The sequence below is a fragment of the Rhinolophus hipposideros genome (genome assembly GCF_964194185.1).
Source record: "Rhinolophus hipposideros genome assembly, chromosome: 11".
NCBI classification, from domain to species: domain Eukaryota; kingdom Metazoa; phylum Chordata; class Mammalia; order Chiroptera; family Rhinolophidae; genus Rhinolophus; species Rhinolophus hipposideros.
The window spans coordinates 60,743,574-60,762,805 of NC_138057.1; the positions used below are offsets into that span (position 1 = coordinate 60,743,574).

At 39.8% G+C, this 19,232-nt stretch overlaps 1 protein-coding gene and 1 pseudogene across 3 annotated transcripts in view; one reads left to right on the forward strand and one right to left on the reverse strand.

Moving 5' to 3' along the window:
- The first annotated feature begins 1,457 nt into the window (after window positions 1-1,457).
- The window catches only part of RAD23B (RAD23 homolog B, nucleotide excision repair protein), a 45,788-nt gene continuing 28,013 nt past the window's right edge, over window positions 1,458-19,232 (forward strand). Inside the window, exons 1-2 of one of the 2 annotated variants that reach the window (XM_081066863.1) lie at window positions 1,458-1,941; window positions 17,490-17,571. In XM_081066863.1, coding sequence (XP_080922989.1) covers window positions 1,876-1,941; window positions 17,490-17,571 — 148 coding nt within the window. In that variant the 5' untranslated portion in view covers window positions 1,458-1,875. Of the gene's footprint in view, window positions 1,942-2,152; window positions 2,324-17,489; window positions 17,572-19,232 lie in introns of those variants that run through there. The other variant, XM_081066864.1, reaches the window with a different exon arrangement.
- LOC308504699 (elongation factor 1-beta-like) lies at window positions 16,300-17,364 on the reverse strand (annotated as a pseudogene). The gene is made up of 2 exons: window positions 17,314-17,364; window positions 16,300-17,027 (listed from the first exon to the last, which is right to left on the reverse strand). The product of its transcript is annotated as an elongation factor 1-beta-like (transcript).

Here is a 19,232-nt window from a genome sequence, read left to right on the forward strand (position 1 = left end):
GAGGGAGGTTGGTCAGGGAAAGTTCTACCGAAGAATTATATCTGAACTTCTAGTATCCACGGAACACCAAGCAGTGACATTTTACCAGTAAGGACACTGGCCCACAGATACTCTTTACAATTGGTCTCATAGCTAGTGGTCTAATTGTAACCTTGCTTTATAATTGAACCACTTAATGTGCCACAGGGTGTGCCTTAATGTACCCTATTAAGGAGGCAGAATGGCCAGGCACCTAGGAGCAAAAGCTCTGGAGCCATTCTGCTTGAATTCAAATTCTGCATTAGCCACTTACTAGGAGAATGCCTCCAAGCACATCATCACTCCACATCTCTATATCTCAGCGTTCTTATCTGTAAATGGGCCTATTATTAATAGCGAATTTCTTATGGACTGCTTATGTTTCTTGTACTAAGATTCTGCATACATTATTCAACACCCCCGCTCCCGTAATCAACAGAGGTGAAAACTCTTATTATCCAAGTCTACTTGATGAGGCACCGGAACCACCTTCACCCATTCCACCAACATTTATTGTGTGCCAGTCATGTTTCTTCACGCTGGGTGAACAGAACAAAATCCTTGCCCTCGTGAAGCTTCCGTCTGGGGTTTAGAGGAATGGGAAAAAGATGAAACACATACTCAAGATGCACTACGTTGTAGGGTACTTAAAAGATGACACAGGCTATAGAGAAAAGCAAAGCAGGATTATGAAGCACGGGAAGTGGTGATGTGAAGTCCGGCATTCAGGGTAGACCTCGCGGAGAAGGTGACATTTGAGCGAGGATTCCCAGGAGACGGCTAGCCACCCAGACACCGGGGAAAGAGGACGCGGGGCCAGCGCGGGCGAGGCCCGGAGGCGGGGGCCACGCATGCAGCTCTCACGCCTCTGACTTGCACTCTGCGGGGGGCGAACATCCACTGGCCGCTTCTGCCCAAGGAAGTGATCCAACCTGAGCTCCTCTCATCGGCGCTCGCGTTCAGGCTCCAGGTGCACGCCGGCAGCGCCGCGCCCGCGGGAGTCTGTGCTCTGAGGATGAACCAATCAGTCGCCAGTACAAAGGCTCGGCCGCCCGGCCCGCGACCCGTTACGCGCCAGCCCAGCGCCGCGATGACCGCGACCCTTCCGCCTACGCCCCGCCCGACCTACCGCCCTCTCGTCCCCCAGCTCCAGAACTCCGCATCCACTTAGCCGCGTTTCCACGTAGCGCTTCCCCGGCTACCGATTGCGCAACGCGGGCAGCCGGGCGGAGTCTGGACGCCGGCGGAGCGGCGGCGGGCGGGAGAACGCCCGAGTCGCAGACGCCACGAGGAAGTACCGAGAGCCGCCACACACAGGCCCCGCGCCTGCGCACACCCGCTCGGGGCCGCCCACATTCCAGCGCCGCAATCCGCCCCGCCCCGATTCCGGGGCGGAGTTCTTAGCCGCGCTTGCGCACAGCCTCGCCGCAACCTACGCCTGCGCGCTTCGCCGGTCCGGCCCCATCCCCCCAGGTTTTTCGGGTGGGGGAGGGGGCGCGTCTCGGCGAGTCATGATGATGGCGGCCACCAGCCTGTGGTGAGCTAGCGGATTCTCCACTGGTCTCGAACAGCCCCTCGCCCCTCCTGCCGACTCAGTGGCTGGCGCCAGGCGCGGGAGGAAGCACGGCGGCCCGAAGTCGCGGGGAAGGCCGCAGTCGCGCAGACAGCGGCCCGGCCTGGGGCCCGTGCTGGGGAAGAGGCCGCTCCGCAGGGCGAATGTGACAAGCCCCCACCCCCACCGCCTTCCTCCCGAGTGCACGAGGAGCGCGGGCGACCCCGGGGCCCCGCCAGGCCACAGACCCCGCCCAGCGGCCAGCACCCGGAGCAGGCCCGGCCACGGAGCTGCGCGTCGGCACCATGCAGGTCACCCTGAAGACCCTCCAGCAGCAGACCTTCAAGATTGACATCGACCCGGAGGAGACGGTGCGAGAGGCGGGGAGTGCGGGGGCGGCGGGCCCGGCCGCGGGCTGGCGAGGGCTCCGCGGGCCGCGGGGCGGAGGCGGCGCGGGGGGCTGCGCGCGGGGCCCCCCGGCCGTGAGCGGGGCCCCCCGGCCGTGAGCGGGGCCCGCCGGCCGTGCGCGGGGCCCGGCGCCGGGCCCGAGTGGTGGGAGACGCCGGCGCACCCGCAGGGCGCGGGGAGCGTGGGGCCCGCACCCCGGGCCCTGGCTGAGGCCTGAGCGCCCCGGTGCGGGCAGGGCCCGGGGTCCCGGCGCCAGCGGCGTGGGCCGACCCAGCCCTTCGGCGTTGGCCGCGGCTTTGTGGCAGAAGTAAGGGGAAGCAGCGGCCGGAGGCCGGAGGCCCGGAGGTAGATGGCGTGGGCATCGGCACGCGGGGACGGGAGGCCCCGGCCTAGGAGCTCGCGTTGGTGGAGCCAGGGCTGGGCGCGGGGCGGGGGGTGTCAGGGCTTTCCCGGCGGTGGAGCTGGACCCTGGTGTGGGTGCATACTTGCGGGGAGTGAAACGTAGGCGTCGCCACTACCCCTGCGTGGACACGGTTAGGGCTAGGCTCTTAGGAGGTGGTAGCGGGAGGTAGTGAACCTTGTTTTAAAAAAAGGTCTCGGGTTTCGTCTGCCGCAGCGTGAGTGGTGAGGGGCGGGGAAGGTGAATTCTTTGCCCGCGTTCCCCCCAAATTGGTAACTCTCTTGCTTGTATATGTACATATAATAATATATAGGTAGATATCTTGAATCGTTTGGCTGCAGTTCTCCCGCCACCGAACCCACACCCCTTCCGTAGATTGCATTTTGAAGCCTCTTTGGTGGTGAACATTTTTGCATCAGAGCCCTTCGAATCTAGGCTCAAACTCAACTCCAGCTTAACGGATCTTCTGTGTTAGAAGTCTTGGAATGGTAGGAGCTGGAATCCTGCATCTTCTCCCCACCCCTTAAATAATAGCATTTCTGGGAGAAAAGAGAAAATAAAAACTTTGAATCGCTTCTGCAGTTAAATCCTTGAGCATTTCTAAAGTCCACGTGGTAAATTCTCGTGCCACCTTCTGTATTTGTGACTGCAGAAAGAGCTACAATGTTGAAATCAGTACAACTTTATGCCAAGAATCTAGAAATGCCGTGTGTGTAAATTTACTGGTTATTTCTGGAATTTTCATTTGTACTCTGGAATTTTCATTATCTACACCGTTAAGATTGTCATAATGGTAGATTGAAACCTTGAATAACTTTCTGCTCATCTATATTTTAAAAAATAGTTGATTTTATTTTTATGTAGATGGGGGGGCCTTGGTGTTAATTAAGTAGTTTTGTTTGTGGCTTTGTGACTTATTTGTCATGTACTTGCCTTGCAGAGATGTGAAGATTAAATGGTATTTAATTGGTGGTCAGTAAATGGAATTGATTATTAATCAATGGATACATTTGAGCGAGGATATAATACATGTTACTTGTATTAATCTCAGGTTTTCTACATCTTTATTTAAGAACCGTTATTTAAACAGTCCCCCACCTTTTTGGAATTGTGGTTCAAAATGGTTTTATGTAAAGAAGTAGAAGTATGCTGTGTGATAAATTCTTAAAGGTGCAGGAGATACTAGTTGTGGATGAGAAACTTCAGTGTCATCAGAAGTCATTAACAATACCCTGTGGATTGATATTACCAATAGAAATCAAATCCTTGAATATTCCTTTACTGCTTAGTGTGTACTAATAAGTTAGAGAATAATAAAAGTTAGAATGCAGCTGTTTAATGTTTTCGGACAAAACTTAATAAAATATCTATTTGACTTTGGTTCTTTGTAGTATTTAAATGTTGGTGCTGCAGGAACTTTACCAGCTTATAAATACTCAAAATTAATTCCAGAATTATTGAAACAAAGGATTCTTTAAAAATCTGTGGGTTTATTGAAGTTATTCAGTAACTTCCTGCATAAAGCTTCACTGAAATGTTTATGTTCTGTAAGATTTGTATAGCTCTTTAGACACTTTATACAGTGTTTTAGAACCAATATTGTATTTGTAAAGATTCTTAACTATATTGGTTGTTTTCCAGTTTATTTCCCAGGCATTGTATTAGCTATATGAATTGTAAATATACTTCTAGTAGTATATTTTCAGAAAGCTCATAGAGTGGCGTTTTTACCTTTTTGTTGCTATTTGTCTAAATACAACTTTGTTGCTATTTATATAAATACGAAAAACTAACAGTTAGTGGGGGGGGCAAGAAATGAAAACATTTTATCTATCATGTATTAAAATGACTTGTGAGTTTTCATTTTAATGGATTTAAATTTCAGAAATGTCTTTTTTCAAGATAGAACTAGTTTAATTTTATCTTTGTAGTGGTATTTTAATTAATGAACATTATGTTAATATAGAGAGGCTCTAAGTATTCTGTTTCTAATCTTGTGAAAATTAGGTTATCAAGGACATTAGAAATAGATCTAATAAAAGGGAAAATATGAATTTTAGTGAGACCTGTAGGGAGATCCACATAAAAATAACAGATTTTGGTCTCCGACACCTCCATTTTGGGTGCTCAAAGGATTGTCCTTGTTTGATTTTTTTATTAGAATGAACTGAGGAAATGAGCTTGAAGTGATCAGTATAGAAACTCATGAGCTTGAGATGACCTGAAGCAAAAATGAGTGAAAGGACTGAGAGATAAAAGGGGTGATGGGAGTGATTTATTTGTTGAACAAGTAAATGTTTAGTGAGCTTTGGCAGGACTGGAGGAATACAGGGACTTGTGTGGGTGTTCTGGAAGCCTGATTGACCTAGTTACAGCTCAGGGGGCTGTACAGTGGAGATGTATAAAGTGGAAGAAGCAAGAGAATTTGTTTTTAAGGTGTTAGGATGTATTTGCTTTAGTTTTTGAATTTTGAAAATCCTCCCCTTTTTTAACTAGCAAAACTTTAACATTTATTAGCCATTTTGTATCATTTACTTGACCATTACCTTGCACTGCCTTTAGTGTTAACTATTGCAGAACAGTCTTTATTATCACAATAATAATGCATCTCCTCTTATAAAATATTCAAACAGTATAGAAACAAAATGAGAAGGCGGGATGGAGAGACCATGGCCAAAAGAGAATATTCTTCATTGTGTGTGAAGAATATATTTGTTTTAAATACATGAGTTACTGTTTTAAAAAATGGAGAAATTTAACTAATCTATATAATTAAAGGATTCTGAGATGTCTAATAATTAGACCGATATTCGTACAAAATTCTTAAAAATTCTAAAAGTTGATGGTGTGGTAGATGTTTAGAGGGAAATGGAGTACACGTAGTTTTAAGCTCAGATCCAAAGTCACTTAGTTTGTTGTTTTGCCATTACTTAAACCTGTTAATTGAGAACAGTGGATTATAGAACTGAAGTTAAGATTATTGTAATACAGTACAGATTTTATTGTATCACTGAAAATTATAATAAGAAAGAGTATGCAGTGTACAGATTTAATCCTTCAATCTGTTAACCCCTGCCACTATGTTCTTTCAGTAACTGGGAAGGAAAAAAGAAAAAAAAACCAACAGTAACCTGGAGATGAGACTTGAAATACACAAGCTGAAATGTGATTATGTTACTATATAAGTAACATCAAAGCTCTGTCTCTACTTTGGAAGTTTTTGATGAGAGAATTGTAAAGATACAGTAGTTCTAATTACTATAGACAGCATATGTAGTGTGCTGTGTAATAACTGGCAAAGAAATCCCTTATTACATGCTTTATCAGTATAGTGTTGGTGATTAGGCTATAAAATGCTGCTTTAGTACTTGTTCTGTATATGGTATTTGCTAGCCATTATTTATTAGTGAATTGTTCCTATTGTGGTTTATTGTGTTTTAATATAGTTGTGCTGGAAATAGTGTCGTATTATAGAAGTTTCCTAGATTATCAAAACATTAAGTAGTAAACTTATTAAAATACTGTATTGCAGAGGTGAAACTAAGGTTTCTTGGCATATTGGTAAAAATACATGAAGTACCTGGGAAATCTGGTAGGGTTTCTGCCAGACTTTTCCTCTTTATACACCTGGCATTTAATAAAGATCTTTGAATGAATTGAATACGTTCTTTTGGTGAACTATCAAGTCAGTGATCCCTTATGTTTGCCTGTTGATTCATTTATTTAGTGTTTGTTGTACTTACTGTCAGGTCCTGCTGTCATGATGCATACGTTATAGTGGAATAAATCAGTCAAAAATGAAATTTTAAAAATCAGATAATGGTAAGAGCTATGTAGAAAATTGAAATAGGGTAAGGTAATGTGATAGTGCATGACTAGGTGGCTACTTCTAAATTGATGGGTCGCAGAAGGCCTTTCTGAATAAGGTGACATTTAAACAGATCTGAATAATAATAAGGACTTATAGATGGGGAGAGTATTTTCCATAGCTAAAGACCTTTATGAGAGTGTGTTTTGGGAATCAAAAGGCCTGTGTTGCTGATCCAGTGGGTGAGGGGTGAGGGAGAAGAGAGATTAGAGGAGGGTTAGGCAAGGGGCCAGAGCCTGTAGGGCTTTATAATCAGCTGGGGGTTTTCAAGGTAAAATAGGAAGCCTTTGGGGGATTTTAAGATGTATGGAGAATGGATATTAGGATGAGCAAGAGTGAAAACAGGTACTAGTTAGGAAGCTAGCACCATACTCAAGCAGTTGAGGCTTTGACCAAGAAGTAGAAGTGGAGATGTGAAGAGAAGTGGGTGGATTTGAGATGTGTTTGGGAGTGTAGATTTCAGAGGATAGAATGTTCCGATGGGTCGGAGTCGGGGAAGTTCAGAAATCAAAGATTAAACCTAGATTTTGGTTGTATAAGTTACGTGAATATTTGTATTCTTTTCCTGAGATGTGGAGGACTGGGAAATGAGCAGGTTTGGAGGTTGGGGTGGGAACTCAAGACGTGTTTACGATTCCTATTAAATATCCAAGTAGAGATGACAAAGAGATTTGTTATGAATCTCAATTCCAGAGAGAAGTTTAGGGTGGGGATAGAGACATGATAAGAGGCAGCATATGGTTAATGTCAGTCCATGGGGACAGATGAGCTCATCCAGTAGTCTTTCTGAATGCCCATTCCTTGAGAGAATGGGAGCCCTAATGCCTAAAGTGTTCACCGTATGAAATTAATTAATATCTATGATAATAGAATTGTGGAACCTTGACGAGAATGTTTCTGGGTGATATGATGGGGCCTAGGGCTGAATCCTGGGGTGCTCTAACATATGAAGATTGAATAACGAAGAGATCAGTTAAGGAATCACCTTTTAGGTAGGAAGAATCCAGAAAAGAAAATGTTTCAAGGAGGAGGAAAGGGTCATGTGTCTAATTATTGAGAAATCAAAAATAAGATAAAAATGAGACATGACCTTTGGTTTTGGCAACTTGGAGGTCGTTAACGACCCTAAGGAATAGTCTCCATGGAGTGGTTGGTGGGGCCAGAAGTTATATTTGAGTGGATTGAAGAATGAATGGGAGATGAGGAAGTGGAGATAGTACCTATGGACATCTATTGTTAATTATCCTTAACACTGTCCTTTTTCTTGGTGTAGCTGCCTTTATCTGTGGGTTAAAACATGAAAATGATCACAGTAATTCTGAGCTTCACAGCATGTGGTAGATGTTTAAAAAAGAAACCCACACCAGAATTTTGAAAAATATATAATTGTGTGTTTTAAAAAGAAGAAATGAAGACCAGCATGATTACTAACTTGCCTGGGGTCACAGTCAGTGACCTTGGTTGTTTCAATATGAAAGATGGTCCTGCCTGTACCCTGACCTTCTATTCCTTAATTTCTCATCCAGTGATCTTTCCTTCTACTATAACTCAATTACTCAATCCCATGACTAGTAAGTAAATAGACTCATTACCATTAACTGTAGCTCTTCCCCCACCCCCAGTAATTGTTTTCAGTATCCCACTTTACCTTCCTTCTGATATAGAGAGATTAGAGATTATCTAATGAGCCCTGTAACCCATTTTATCTGTACGTGTTTTCACTGGTCCTCATGTTATCACCCTTTCCCAGCTACAAATAGGGTCAGTGGTTATAATCACTCCCTTGCAAGGGTCAGTATAGCATAGCATGTCTCTTGAGCCAGGCTGCCAGAGTTTTGATCCTGGCTGTAGCATTTGCTACCTGACCTTGAGCAAGTTACCCAGTTATGTACCTATTTCCTTATCTGTAAAGGAGAGTACTGCTACTGGAAGTACTAACCTTGTTTTAAAGGTTATATGAGTTTGAAATTATATACATAGAGTGCTTAGAACTGTGACAGTGCTTGGCAGCTTGGTCCCCCTCACACTCCATTGCTCTTGCTTGAAAAACCTCAAATGTGATGAAATTCAACCCTGTGTTTGTACTTGCACCTGTGCAGCTAGAAGATGAACACACAGCTTATTGAGTTGTATCACTTAAATTCATGAACATTAACCTCAACTAGGCCCTTTGTACTGCCTAGTCATACGTTTCACTAGTCCGTTCACTCTTCCACTGCTTTGGGCAGATTTCATATCATCCCCTCTGCTTATTTTCAGCAGATGACCCTAGATTTTATATTTTATTGAAATTTTAGATTTTGTTGAGAATGTAGAAACAACTGGGACAGAACTTTTACAAGGACCTGCCAGAGCCACCTACCTACGAGCCTCCTTTTATTGTGAATAGCTGTCTGTTGTGTGGTGCTATCTGAAGCCAGTCTCTCCTTTTCCTCTATATCCTATACTGTCGTTATTTACGAAGGACATTACTCCATCAGTTCTCCTTTTCTCTTCTGCCTCATTCATTTTTCCATTTCTAGAGTACACAAACATTTCCCCGATCTTAATAAAACCCTCCCTTGACTCCACATACCTCCTTAGCTACTGCCTCATTTCTCTGCTCTTTCTTACAGCAAAACTTAAGAGCATCTCTTGAACCTGTTTACTTTTTCTACATCTTGCTCTTTCACATACCTCATACTGTTTCTAAACTAGAGTTTTCTCCCACGTTGTAGTTGTCCTGTGTCTTTGAGCACAGTACTTAAATCTCTTTTCTCATTGGCAAAATGGGAGTACGGTAATAATGTACCCGCATTCCTCATACAGCTGGTGTGAAAATCAGGTGAGATCATGGATCTGACAATTTTTGGTGAATTGTGAAATTAGAAATAAATTTATGCAGTTTTTTAAAACAAATACTGCTTTCATAAGTTTCCCATTAGTGATCAATATTTTCACTATCCTTTCTGAAAAACATTTGTGCAAATAAGACATTGTCATTCTCTCAACTTGATGTAATCATCAGTTTCAAACAGTTTTTAAGAGCAGTGTTCTGCCTTTCTTAGCTTGGAAATTGTGAGATTATTTCGTAGGTAATGTATAAAATTTCTGTCACTTTGGAAAGAAATGTGCTAAATTTAAGCTTCTTGTAGCCCACACAGTGAATCCTGCTGAAGGACACCACACCATCTGTTCCCTATAAGTTTGGATAAATAAATTTTGCTGTGCAGTGTCTCAAAGAGCTAATTTTACAATTCAGTGAACTTTAGAAACCCTTTAAAGCATTATATAAACCTTGTCCAGCAGAGGAGATAGACCAGCTACAGATGACTATTAATATGAACAGGTCCTAGATGCTTCATCAGGCAGGTAGAGATTGTTGTTTGGCATTCCCTCTCCCTTCTCCCCCACATACTTCTGGTTGAATTCGGTAGGTGGCTTTTTTGGTAGTGCATTATTTTCATTCTTTGCCTATATAAAAACTTTAAAAGTTACAGGTATCTTGAGAGTTTCTGCTTTTCTACTTAGTCTTCATAGATTGCCTGTTTTGATCTTGTTGAAATCATACTGTTAGGAATATATTTTATAATAGAATATATTAAAGCGGCATAAATAGGTTGGTTTAGCAGCCTAGATACCAGATTTCTGTGGGAAAATGGATTCTGGATACTAAATTATATTTGAAGGAGTAGATTTTGGGAGTATAACCCCAATTTAAGAATTGTCTTTGTTAATTGTTCATACATTATTAATATTGTAGTCTCAGTTATTGTTTCAGTAAAAAAAAAAAATACCATTTTTCTTGTGCTATATTCTTTCATTTCTTGGGTCCGGTGGGGAGATTTTTTATTGTTGGGCTGAAGTCAACTGACATCTTTATAATCAGTTCTAATTTTAGAATGAGCGGGAAGCTACTTTGAGGGAGAAATTCAGGAAATACTCCTTGGTGCCTGTGCCAGTTTCTCAAATGGAAGGATACCACCCAAAAAGGAAAGAAAAGGCTTTGCCCACAATGTAATTCTATGAAGTCTTTGTAAACATATTTAGCTTTGAGACTCTTTCCTTTTGCTAATGGTTAATTGGCAGCAATTAGTTGCTCTTATTTTTTTAATTTGTGAAGCTATTAGTATTAGAATTGCCTCAGACTTTTTAAATGAAATCTCCCCAAATTGTATATTCTTGTATAATATTAGTAAGCAATGGTTGAGGGAGTGCAATGAGGTGGTTATTTATTTATTTTTTTTTGAGACTCTAAAGTTTCTCTTAAATTACTAAAATCAGGTTTGTTTTAGTAAATAAAGTATATAAAGAAAAAAATGAAATGCTTTGGGCCCAGTAATTCAGGCTTGTTTTAGTAAATAAAGTATATAAAGAAAAAAGTGAAATGCTTTGGGCTGCTGTTCTAAGTAACCACTGTGGACTCTATATGCTACTAATCAATTTTTTATACCTACATGTAATACATAAACACAACTACACCATGTTATTGTTTTTTAAAAAAACAGTTGCTTAGCAACTAGCTTTGGTCCTTGAAAGATGTTTGTAAATATTTCATTCATTCATTCATGCATAAGTACCTGCATTTTCTGAATACTTTGCATATATAGACATTATTCTTGTTGTATTGCATAGTATTCAAATGAATGCATGTGTAATAATGTATTTTACCATTTCACTATTGATGGATAATTAGGGTTTTCAGTATTGAATAGTGTAATGCACATATTTTGTTCCTATATCTTTGAAATATTTGGGTGAACATCTCTTTAGCATTGATTTCTATATTTGAAATTATTAGATCAAAGGCTGGCAGATTGCCTCAAATTTACCTTCATTAGTGCTTATAAACATCAATGGTATTTGTTCACAAATACCAACTTTCCATATGAGTAACTAGCCAAGATTCAAATGGAGATGTGGCATAAATTAAATGAGTTAAATATTATGAAGCTCTTTGTATACTGCCTGGCACATAGTAAATACATAGCACCTGTGAGCTGTTATTCGTTTAGCCTCTACGTGTATGTTTTAGGGCTATCCATTAAAGTTTGCATATTTTTTTCTATATGTATTTGTAACAGTAATAAGGAACAACATAGTTACAACAATAATAAGGAAAATGTACTGTAACATTGAGGAAGCTGGTTTATTCTAAATATTCAATTGCTGACCTAATCAATAAGCAATAGTACTAGAAATCTTATGCAAAAGTGTTAATGTAAGAAAGACTGACACGCAAAACATCATACTCTCTGGGGTTTAATTTACGACATTATTTTGATATCTAAAATATACAACTTAAATTTGTTAAATGAAAATGACTACTTTTAATGGTTGTTGGCCTGAACTAGGGTAGTGCCATGGGATGCAATGTAGTGTTCACAGCGGGAGAGTTAGATGGTAAATTGGAACCAATGAATAAATGATTTGATGTGAGGAATGTGGAAGAAGGAAGGGACAAGCTTACCTCACAAAGGAACAGGATGAAAAAGGATAACCTATCAGCGTTTGTGTTGGCACTTTTTAATAGACTACCCGCATACCTTGGAGATATTGCCGGTTTGGTTCAACACCGCCGCAATTAAGTGAGTCAGCCTTTTTGCTGGTGGCAGGTCTTGCCTTCAATTCATAAAAAAATGCAACATCTGTGAAGTGTAATGAAGTGAGGCGCATTAAAATGAGGTATGCCTGTGTTATGATTGTCTTCCTTTGGGGGGAAAAGAATAAAAGCCATTTCAACTATGTTTAATGTTAGATATTGAGTGTGCTTTTCTTTTGAAGTGCACAATTTCATAAAAGAAGTATGTGGCTAGAAAAAGTTTGATTTCTTGAGTGTTAACCATGCTTTGTCTCTAGTTGAGTGAATGATAAACTCCCATTCTTTATCTAGGAGTAAATAAACAGTAAAATGAAAGTTTTGTCCCTGCTTCTTGTTTATTAGCCTTGGATAAGGTAGCCCTTGGTATTTACTGGGACTGTAGTGCTCAGTTTTAGATCCATCCTGTTGAGATGACTTCCTGGAATTGGGAGCATTGACACAGGGCTCAGCGCAGTTACAGGAGTCATAGCTCCATCCGTTCCTGGCTGTAACCTTCCCAGGAGAAGCCATGTGCAGTTATCTACCTATTCCTTTGCAGCATCCAGCAAGAAGGCCTGTCTTTGTAAGCCGTTTAAATAAAATGTGCTCAGTTTGATTGGGTTAGAGAAGGCTTAGGCAAAGCAGTCGAGAAGCCATCCTTCAACAAGTACATTATGGTTGAAATGCCTGTAGGACATGAGGTGAAGGTGTCCAGTAGAGTTTGCATATGCATAACTGAAAGTCAGGAGGGAGCTGGGCTAGATACAGATGGCATCTGGATAGTTATTCAAAGTACAAGTATTAGGTTGGTGCAAAAGTAATTGAGGTTTAAAGGATTAAAAATAATTGCAAAAACAGCAGTTACTTTTGCACCAACCTAATAAATGAGATGGAGTGTCCTTGAAGTTAATGTAGAAAAAAGGCAGCTGGGCATATCCTTGAGTAACACTTAAAGGAGTGGCCAAGGAGGAGAATTTCACAAATGATGAACAGAGAAGTAGGAATACCAGAAAAGTATGGCATTACGGAACCCAGAGGAAGACAGTGTGTAAAGGCAAGCAAGACAGGTCAGTACTGTCAGATGTGACAGAGGTCAAGTAAGATCGGGAAGGACTGTGACTATGTTGCTGAAGTCAGTGTTACGGTTAAGAACAATCTGAATGGAATTGTGGGAGCAGGCACTACTGGAGAAAAGCAGCAGCAAAATGAGAAGTCCATGCATCTGTTACTTGCACTCTGTTGCACACTTGAATAATAGGTGTAGGGTTACCAGTAAGTGAAGACAATGGGTGCAGGTGAGGAAGGAGAGTCGCTAGAAGGAGACGAGGGGTTGTGAGGGGTTTTATTTTGTATCGTTTCTAAGATGATAGAGAATTAGGTCTATTTGTGAATTGGATATGAACTAGCTTTGAGGGAGAAGTTGAAAATAAAGCTGGGGAAGGGTAGGAAACATGACAAATCTAGTGAGGTACTGAAGAAGAGCACGGAAGGGAGAACCAGGGAACTAGGAAAGAATTAAGAGGGATGGCCTCGTTGACTTAGCAGGTGGGAAGATTGGGTGGATAGGGTGCAAAAAGTGTTCGTTTGGTGGCAGAAATTTGAGGGTTCTCTGATGTCTCCTGTGTTTTGAATGAAGTAGAAAAATAGTCATGTATTGGGGGAGGTGAAACGGTGTTGGGAATCAGATTTAGAGGACAGTGCAGGTTTGAAATACCTTCTTGGAAAATGGAGGAGAGGGCTAACCAAGAGAACAGAAAGATTGAGAGTATCTTTCGTTTTCTCCAACAGCGTTTAGAAGACTGGATATAAATGTGGATAGGCAGTTGGTTAGTTAACAGTGAGATTTGTTAGCTAAGTGAGGTAGGAGAGCAACACCACAGAGTGGTGGAAATAAATTTTATATTGAGTACTGATGATTTCAATGTATTGGTCCAAATATAAAATTTTGTCTGGCAGGAGCAGCAGAACGATAAGAAGTCTCGCTATTAGGAAGAAAGGGGTAGAAGCAGTGGCATTGTTTTCTAAGCTGGACAGAGCTGGCAGTAAAGATCAAACTGAAATAGAGGCTCTAGGAAACAAAGTCTTAATGAGATGCAAGACCAGGTGTAGTGAACATTTATTGGGAGAGCTGGTATGCATAGGAAATTGGACTATTTCAGAGGTAGGACAGTTTGGGGATAACAGGATTCAAGGCCAGTGTCCTGTAAGTACTAGGTGACTTAAGTGGATTGGAAGTAAAAAAACCATTGTGTTGAGGTTAAGAAACAATGCCAGAATCAAGGAAGTTGAGGCATTTTGACATTGCCCTGAAAATATTTGATACTCTCTGAGAATGTATCTCTTCATACTTAACACCAAGAATTGTTCAGGACAGTCTTCCAGCATGACAGTCTATTGGACTAAGGATGTCTAATATTAAAATCTGTTCTTTTGGTTATTAGATGACGTTGAACTGTGCTTTTTCACTGTGTGATTGTGAATTGCCTGCCCTTGACATTTGTCCATTTTTCTTTTGGCACAAGAACCATTTTCTACCATTTCACTGAATTTCTTTTATTTGTATTTTTCCTTTTGGTTATTTCTGTTATATGCATATAAGTTATATAAGTTATAAGCATATAAGTTATATGCTTAGCTTATTAATTTTCCTTTTTTGTTTAATAATAAACATTTTAGTGTTAAACATTTTTTAGGCAAACCATATAGGTATTGACGTATATAGAGTTCACATTGTGATGTGTTCTTAATGTTCTTTAATTACAGTATTGATTTCTTTGAAACAAATGTTATTTACTAGTAAATGATTAGGGATGTTTGTTGTTTTTTTGTCCTACTTAACTTACAAAGTAGTTTTTTCTGTTTTTTGTTTGTTTTGGTTCCCTCTTTTTTATACACAAAGCTAGAGAAGGGTGTCCATTATTTATTTAGGCTTTTAGAAATAGTGAAATATTCTTAGTGGCCTAAAGTTTTAAAATATGTATTCTATGGGTACTAGAAATAAAAATACAGTTTCTATTGGATAGAAACTATATATATAATACATATATATATATCAGTTAAATCTATCTTAATTGCCTATTGGGAATTGAAATTGGGAAATGAAATTCCTGGTGATTTCTTTTACTTTTTGCTTCATATATTTTTTCCTTCACATATTTTATGCTTTAATAATTTACTCATTCAGCAAGCAATAATTGAGTGCCCACTATGTGCTAAACCACTTTGTATTGTTCTGAGAACTGGATTCACTCATAGTGACAGATTTGGATTGTAATTTGTGATTTTCACCAAGCGAGCAATCACATTTGCAATATTGCATCTCTTCCTCTCTAAACAAACTTATTGAGGAATCCAAATAACTTTGCTTGTATTTATTGATATTTACTATATTCAGAATTGAAACAAATATTTTAAATGTTCATTTTAAAATGACAAACCCACTAAATGTTATAGCATAGAATTTATATCCAGAGTTTACTGATGTTGAGGTCAGATTTTCTGTGTGCTTTTTAAAACAGGTGTTGTTTGTACTAGTTTTACCTTTGAAATTCAGAACAGTAGAAAATAGTGAGTTGAGAGTCTCCTGATGGATTTCTGCTCTGGGGAACATCAGAGTAGCAGTGATGCTACTGACCCATTTCAGGAAAATCAACGCAGCAAGGGTGATTTATGTAGTATTTGCAGAATACTGGACTCCAAAGCTTGGAGTCAGAAGAACTGGTTTTATATTTCAGATGCTGCTTAGCAGGAATGCAATTTGGGGATGAGATTTAACCTCTTTATTTTATTTCCTAATCTATAATAAAGGAGTGGATAATATTTCCATTTGTCCTGGAGTTTTGAGGATTATGTGAAATTGTGTATGTTACTGTACTTGAAGCTATATAAACATTACTATCTTCTGGGGAGGAAGAATAATCATCTTTTTAATTGTACAAAGGAACCCTCTCTTTTTATCACTATCAGACAGTTTTTCACCTAAAGCTCAGAGCTATCAGACAATTTGCAGAAGTATTCTGGGAATGGAATTTTCCCCAATTTTTCTTGTTCCTTTAAAGTAATGAGACTAGTTTTATTATGTCTCCTTGTCGTTTTTACTCTTAGGCCACCCTACTTTCGGATCAGTTTCAGAAATTTATTAAGCTCATTTTCTAAATACTTCATAATGAGCCTACTGTCAGGTCATTTGGGGAACTGAAGAGACCATAAAGATCATCTGCTGTATTCCAGTCCCTCTTACCTTAAAGATAGATGAGACTGACGCGGAGAGAATCCAAGCTACTTGTTTAAGATCAGTCATGTAGTATAGTTGTTCTCAGCCTTGGCTACACTTTGGAACCACCTATGAAGCTTTTTAAAAATATGGATGTCCAGGTCCCACCCTCCGAAATTATGTGGGGGGGCAAGAGAGGGTGTTGTTTTTTTTGTTTTGGTTTTTGGTTTTGGTTTTGTCTTTCAAGCTTTTATTTAAGGGCAATGATCCATGATGGATTTTAGATCTTGTCGAAAGCAGCCATGTCCATGCACTGTGCCTGTTCCTCAAAAGCAGTGATTCGCTCCTTCAACATATCGGTTCCAACTATTGTCTTCTACTACTACACACTGTATTTGAAGTTTTTAAACTCTCTACCCACTGGAATTAGTCTAGAAGAGCCCCAAACCAAGCTCTCTGCTTGAAAGCTCCTGATGCTCTCCTCTCATTTTGCCATATCTGTCTTGTCCCCCAAGGTTTCGCATCTAATAAGATGGAAGAGTTGGCAATAAGTGCAGGGTTTTTGGCTTTCTTTGACTCATACTGTGCAGTGCGTTCTTCTCTTAGCCTCTTCACTTTCCTCCTCCTCCTCAGATCCAAAGAGATCAATGTCCTCATCATCTTTACTGTCTGTAGCTCCACTTCCTGTGATGTCTTCCACATGAGCAGGGCCCTACTTGCCCAAAGCTTTCTTCACTCCTGGCGGCTGGCCTTTTCCTTTTCGAAAGACTCGATGTGATTATACCACTGTAGGGCATGAACAAGTCGGCAGGTGGTAGGCCGGAGACGGCTTCAAATACTGCCACATCTTGTGATGGTGCATACCCCTCCATGCGGCTCTGATCCGCCAGGTAGGTAGTTAATCAGCACTTGGAAGCTGGCAGGACTCTTCAAGCCTCCAAAGTAGTCTGCTGACCGGGGAGCTGGTGGCAGAGAGGAAACAGGAGCACAGGCAGCTGACACCAAGTGCTAAGAGGAAAAAAGAGAGAAATTATGTTTTGATTGGTCTTTATCAAGCCTCCTTAAGTGATTATAATGAAACATCATCCACTTTTAAAGTGAATCATTCTTAGACCTTTTAGGTTAGAGAACTTTATTTTCTTACTGTGTGGGAAATAAGCCCATAAACTTTATGAGAATCAAAATTCTTTGATGTTGAAACCTTTATTTTAAATAGATTTGTTAAGTCAACTGGTGAAGCGTTTTTTAAAATCTGTGTGTGTGTGTGACAGATGGTAGTCAAGTTTATACCTACCGTACCTAATATGCGTTGATGAGTCTTTTTGATATGATATTGTAAAGACATGCTCTTTAAGTTTCTGGAAGTATTGAGAATATGTATAAAAGTTTTCTTATTCAGATTCTGGGTTGTCATTTGTTTAGACTTTTTCAAAAAACAAACAAACAACAAATCCTTTATTTTTCCTATAGGTGAAAGCACTGAAAGAGAAGATTGAATCTGAAAAGGGGAAAGATGCCTTTCCCGTAGCAGGTCAAAAATTAATTTATGCAGGTATGGATTAAATATTGAAATTAACATGCCATTTTCTTCCTCATAATGACGTTGGTTTAGTTTTAGAAAGCGTCGTGTTATGAATTGTAGTGTGTACAAATTGATTTTGTTGGGAACATGATTATACAGATAGAAACGGTGAACAGTCCTTTAAATATGATATTAATATTTAGTCCTCTATTTACATTTGCTTTATATATTTCTCCAGCTAATCATTTTTTTAGTTGTATCTTTTGTAAGTTTTTGTATTTTTTAATTTTTATTGGATGTGTAACATTGTTTAAGGTGTGTACAGCATGTTACTTTGATACATTTATGTATTGTAATATGATTGTTGAAAATAGCCACATTTATTTCATGACGTAATTATAGTACAGTATTGTCTATATTCATTATACTATATTCATTGCATTAGATCTCTAAGGCTTATTTACTATTAGTTACAAGTTTGTACCCTTAAACACCATCACTCTTTGCAGCTCACCCCACCAATCCCCTAGAAACCACCATTTTACTGTTTTGTTTTTTTTTGTAGGTTTAACTTTTTTGGATTCCACATATGACGTGTGATCAAAAGACATGGTGAATGTTTAAGAAAAAATTATTAACAGTAAAAAACACATTGCTATTAATCCTGCTCAGAATACTCCCCCTCGCTTTAAACACGCTTATCCCATCGTTCTCGCCACTTTCTGAAGCAGTTCTGGAGGTCCTCTTTCATGAGTGTCTTCGTCCTCCATCATGACAACATTCCATGTCACACATCGCTCTGGTACAGCAATTTCTGTCAAAAACATTTTCTCCATAAAAGTCTTGTGTTTCCTCATCCATTTTATTCACTGGATTTGGCACCATGTGACTCCTAGCTCTTCCCCAAAGTCAAAGTGACCATGAAAGATAAATGTTTTGAATCGATTCAGGACATCGAGGCGGCCACGACAGCGCAACTAAAGACACTCACAAAAGAGGACTTCCAGAACTGCTTCAGAAAGTGGCAAGAACGATGGGATAAGTGTGTTTAAAGCGAGGGGGAGTATTTTAAGGGAGATTAATGGCAATATGTCTTTTACTATAATTTTTTTTATTTAAACATTCACTGTATTTTTTTATCACACGTCATGTAAGTGATACCATACGATATTTGTCTTTCTGTGTGACTGATATCCCTTAGCGTAATGTTCTCAAGGTCCATCCATGTTGTTGGAAATGGAAGAATACCTTCCTTTCTTGTGGCCAAATAATATTCCATTGTGTATGTGTACATCTTTTTTAATCCATTCATCTTTAATGGGCATTTTTTAGTTGATTTTTTGCAAGTGATGTGAGATAGAGACCCAATTTGATTGTTTTCTAGTTTTTCCAGCATCATTTATTGAGACTATCCTATCCCTGGCTTTGTATTTTTAATCAATAAGAGCCTTTTTGTTCTATTGAAATGAATGCATACTGATTATGTTTTTTGATGTACTTAGAATCATTCTTGTGAAATTAAATTTTAGTTTGTCTTTTTTTTAAAAATAAAATACCAAAATTGACTGAAGAATATACCAGAAAACCTTATATGTCAAAAGACACTATACATTACAGGAAAAGAATAGTATTCAGATTATGTAAAGAGCTCTTAGAAATCAATAAGGAAAGGATGACCCAATAGAAAGCAT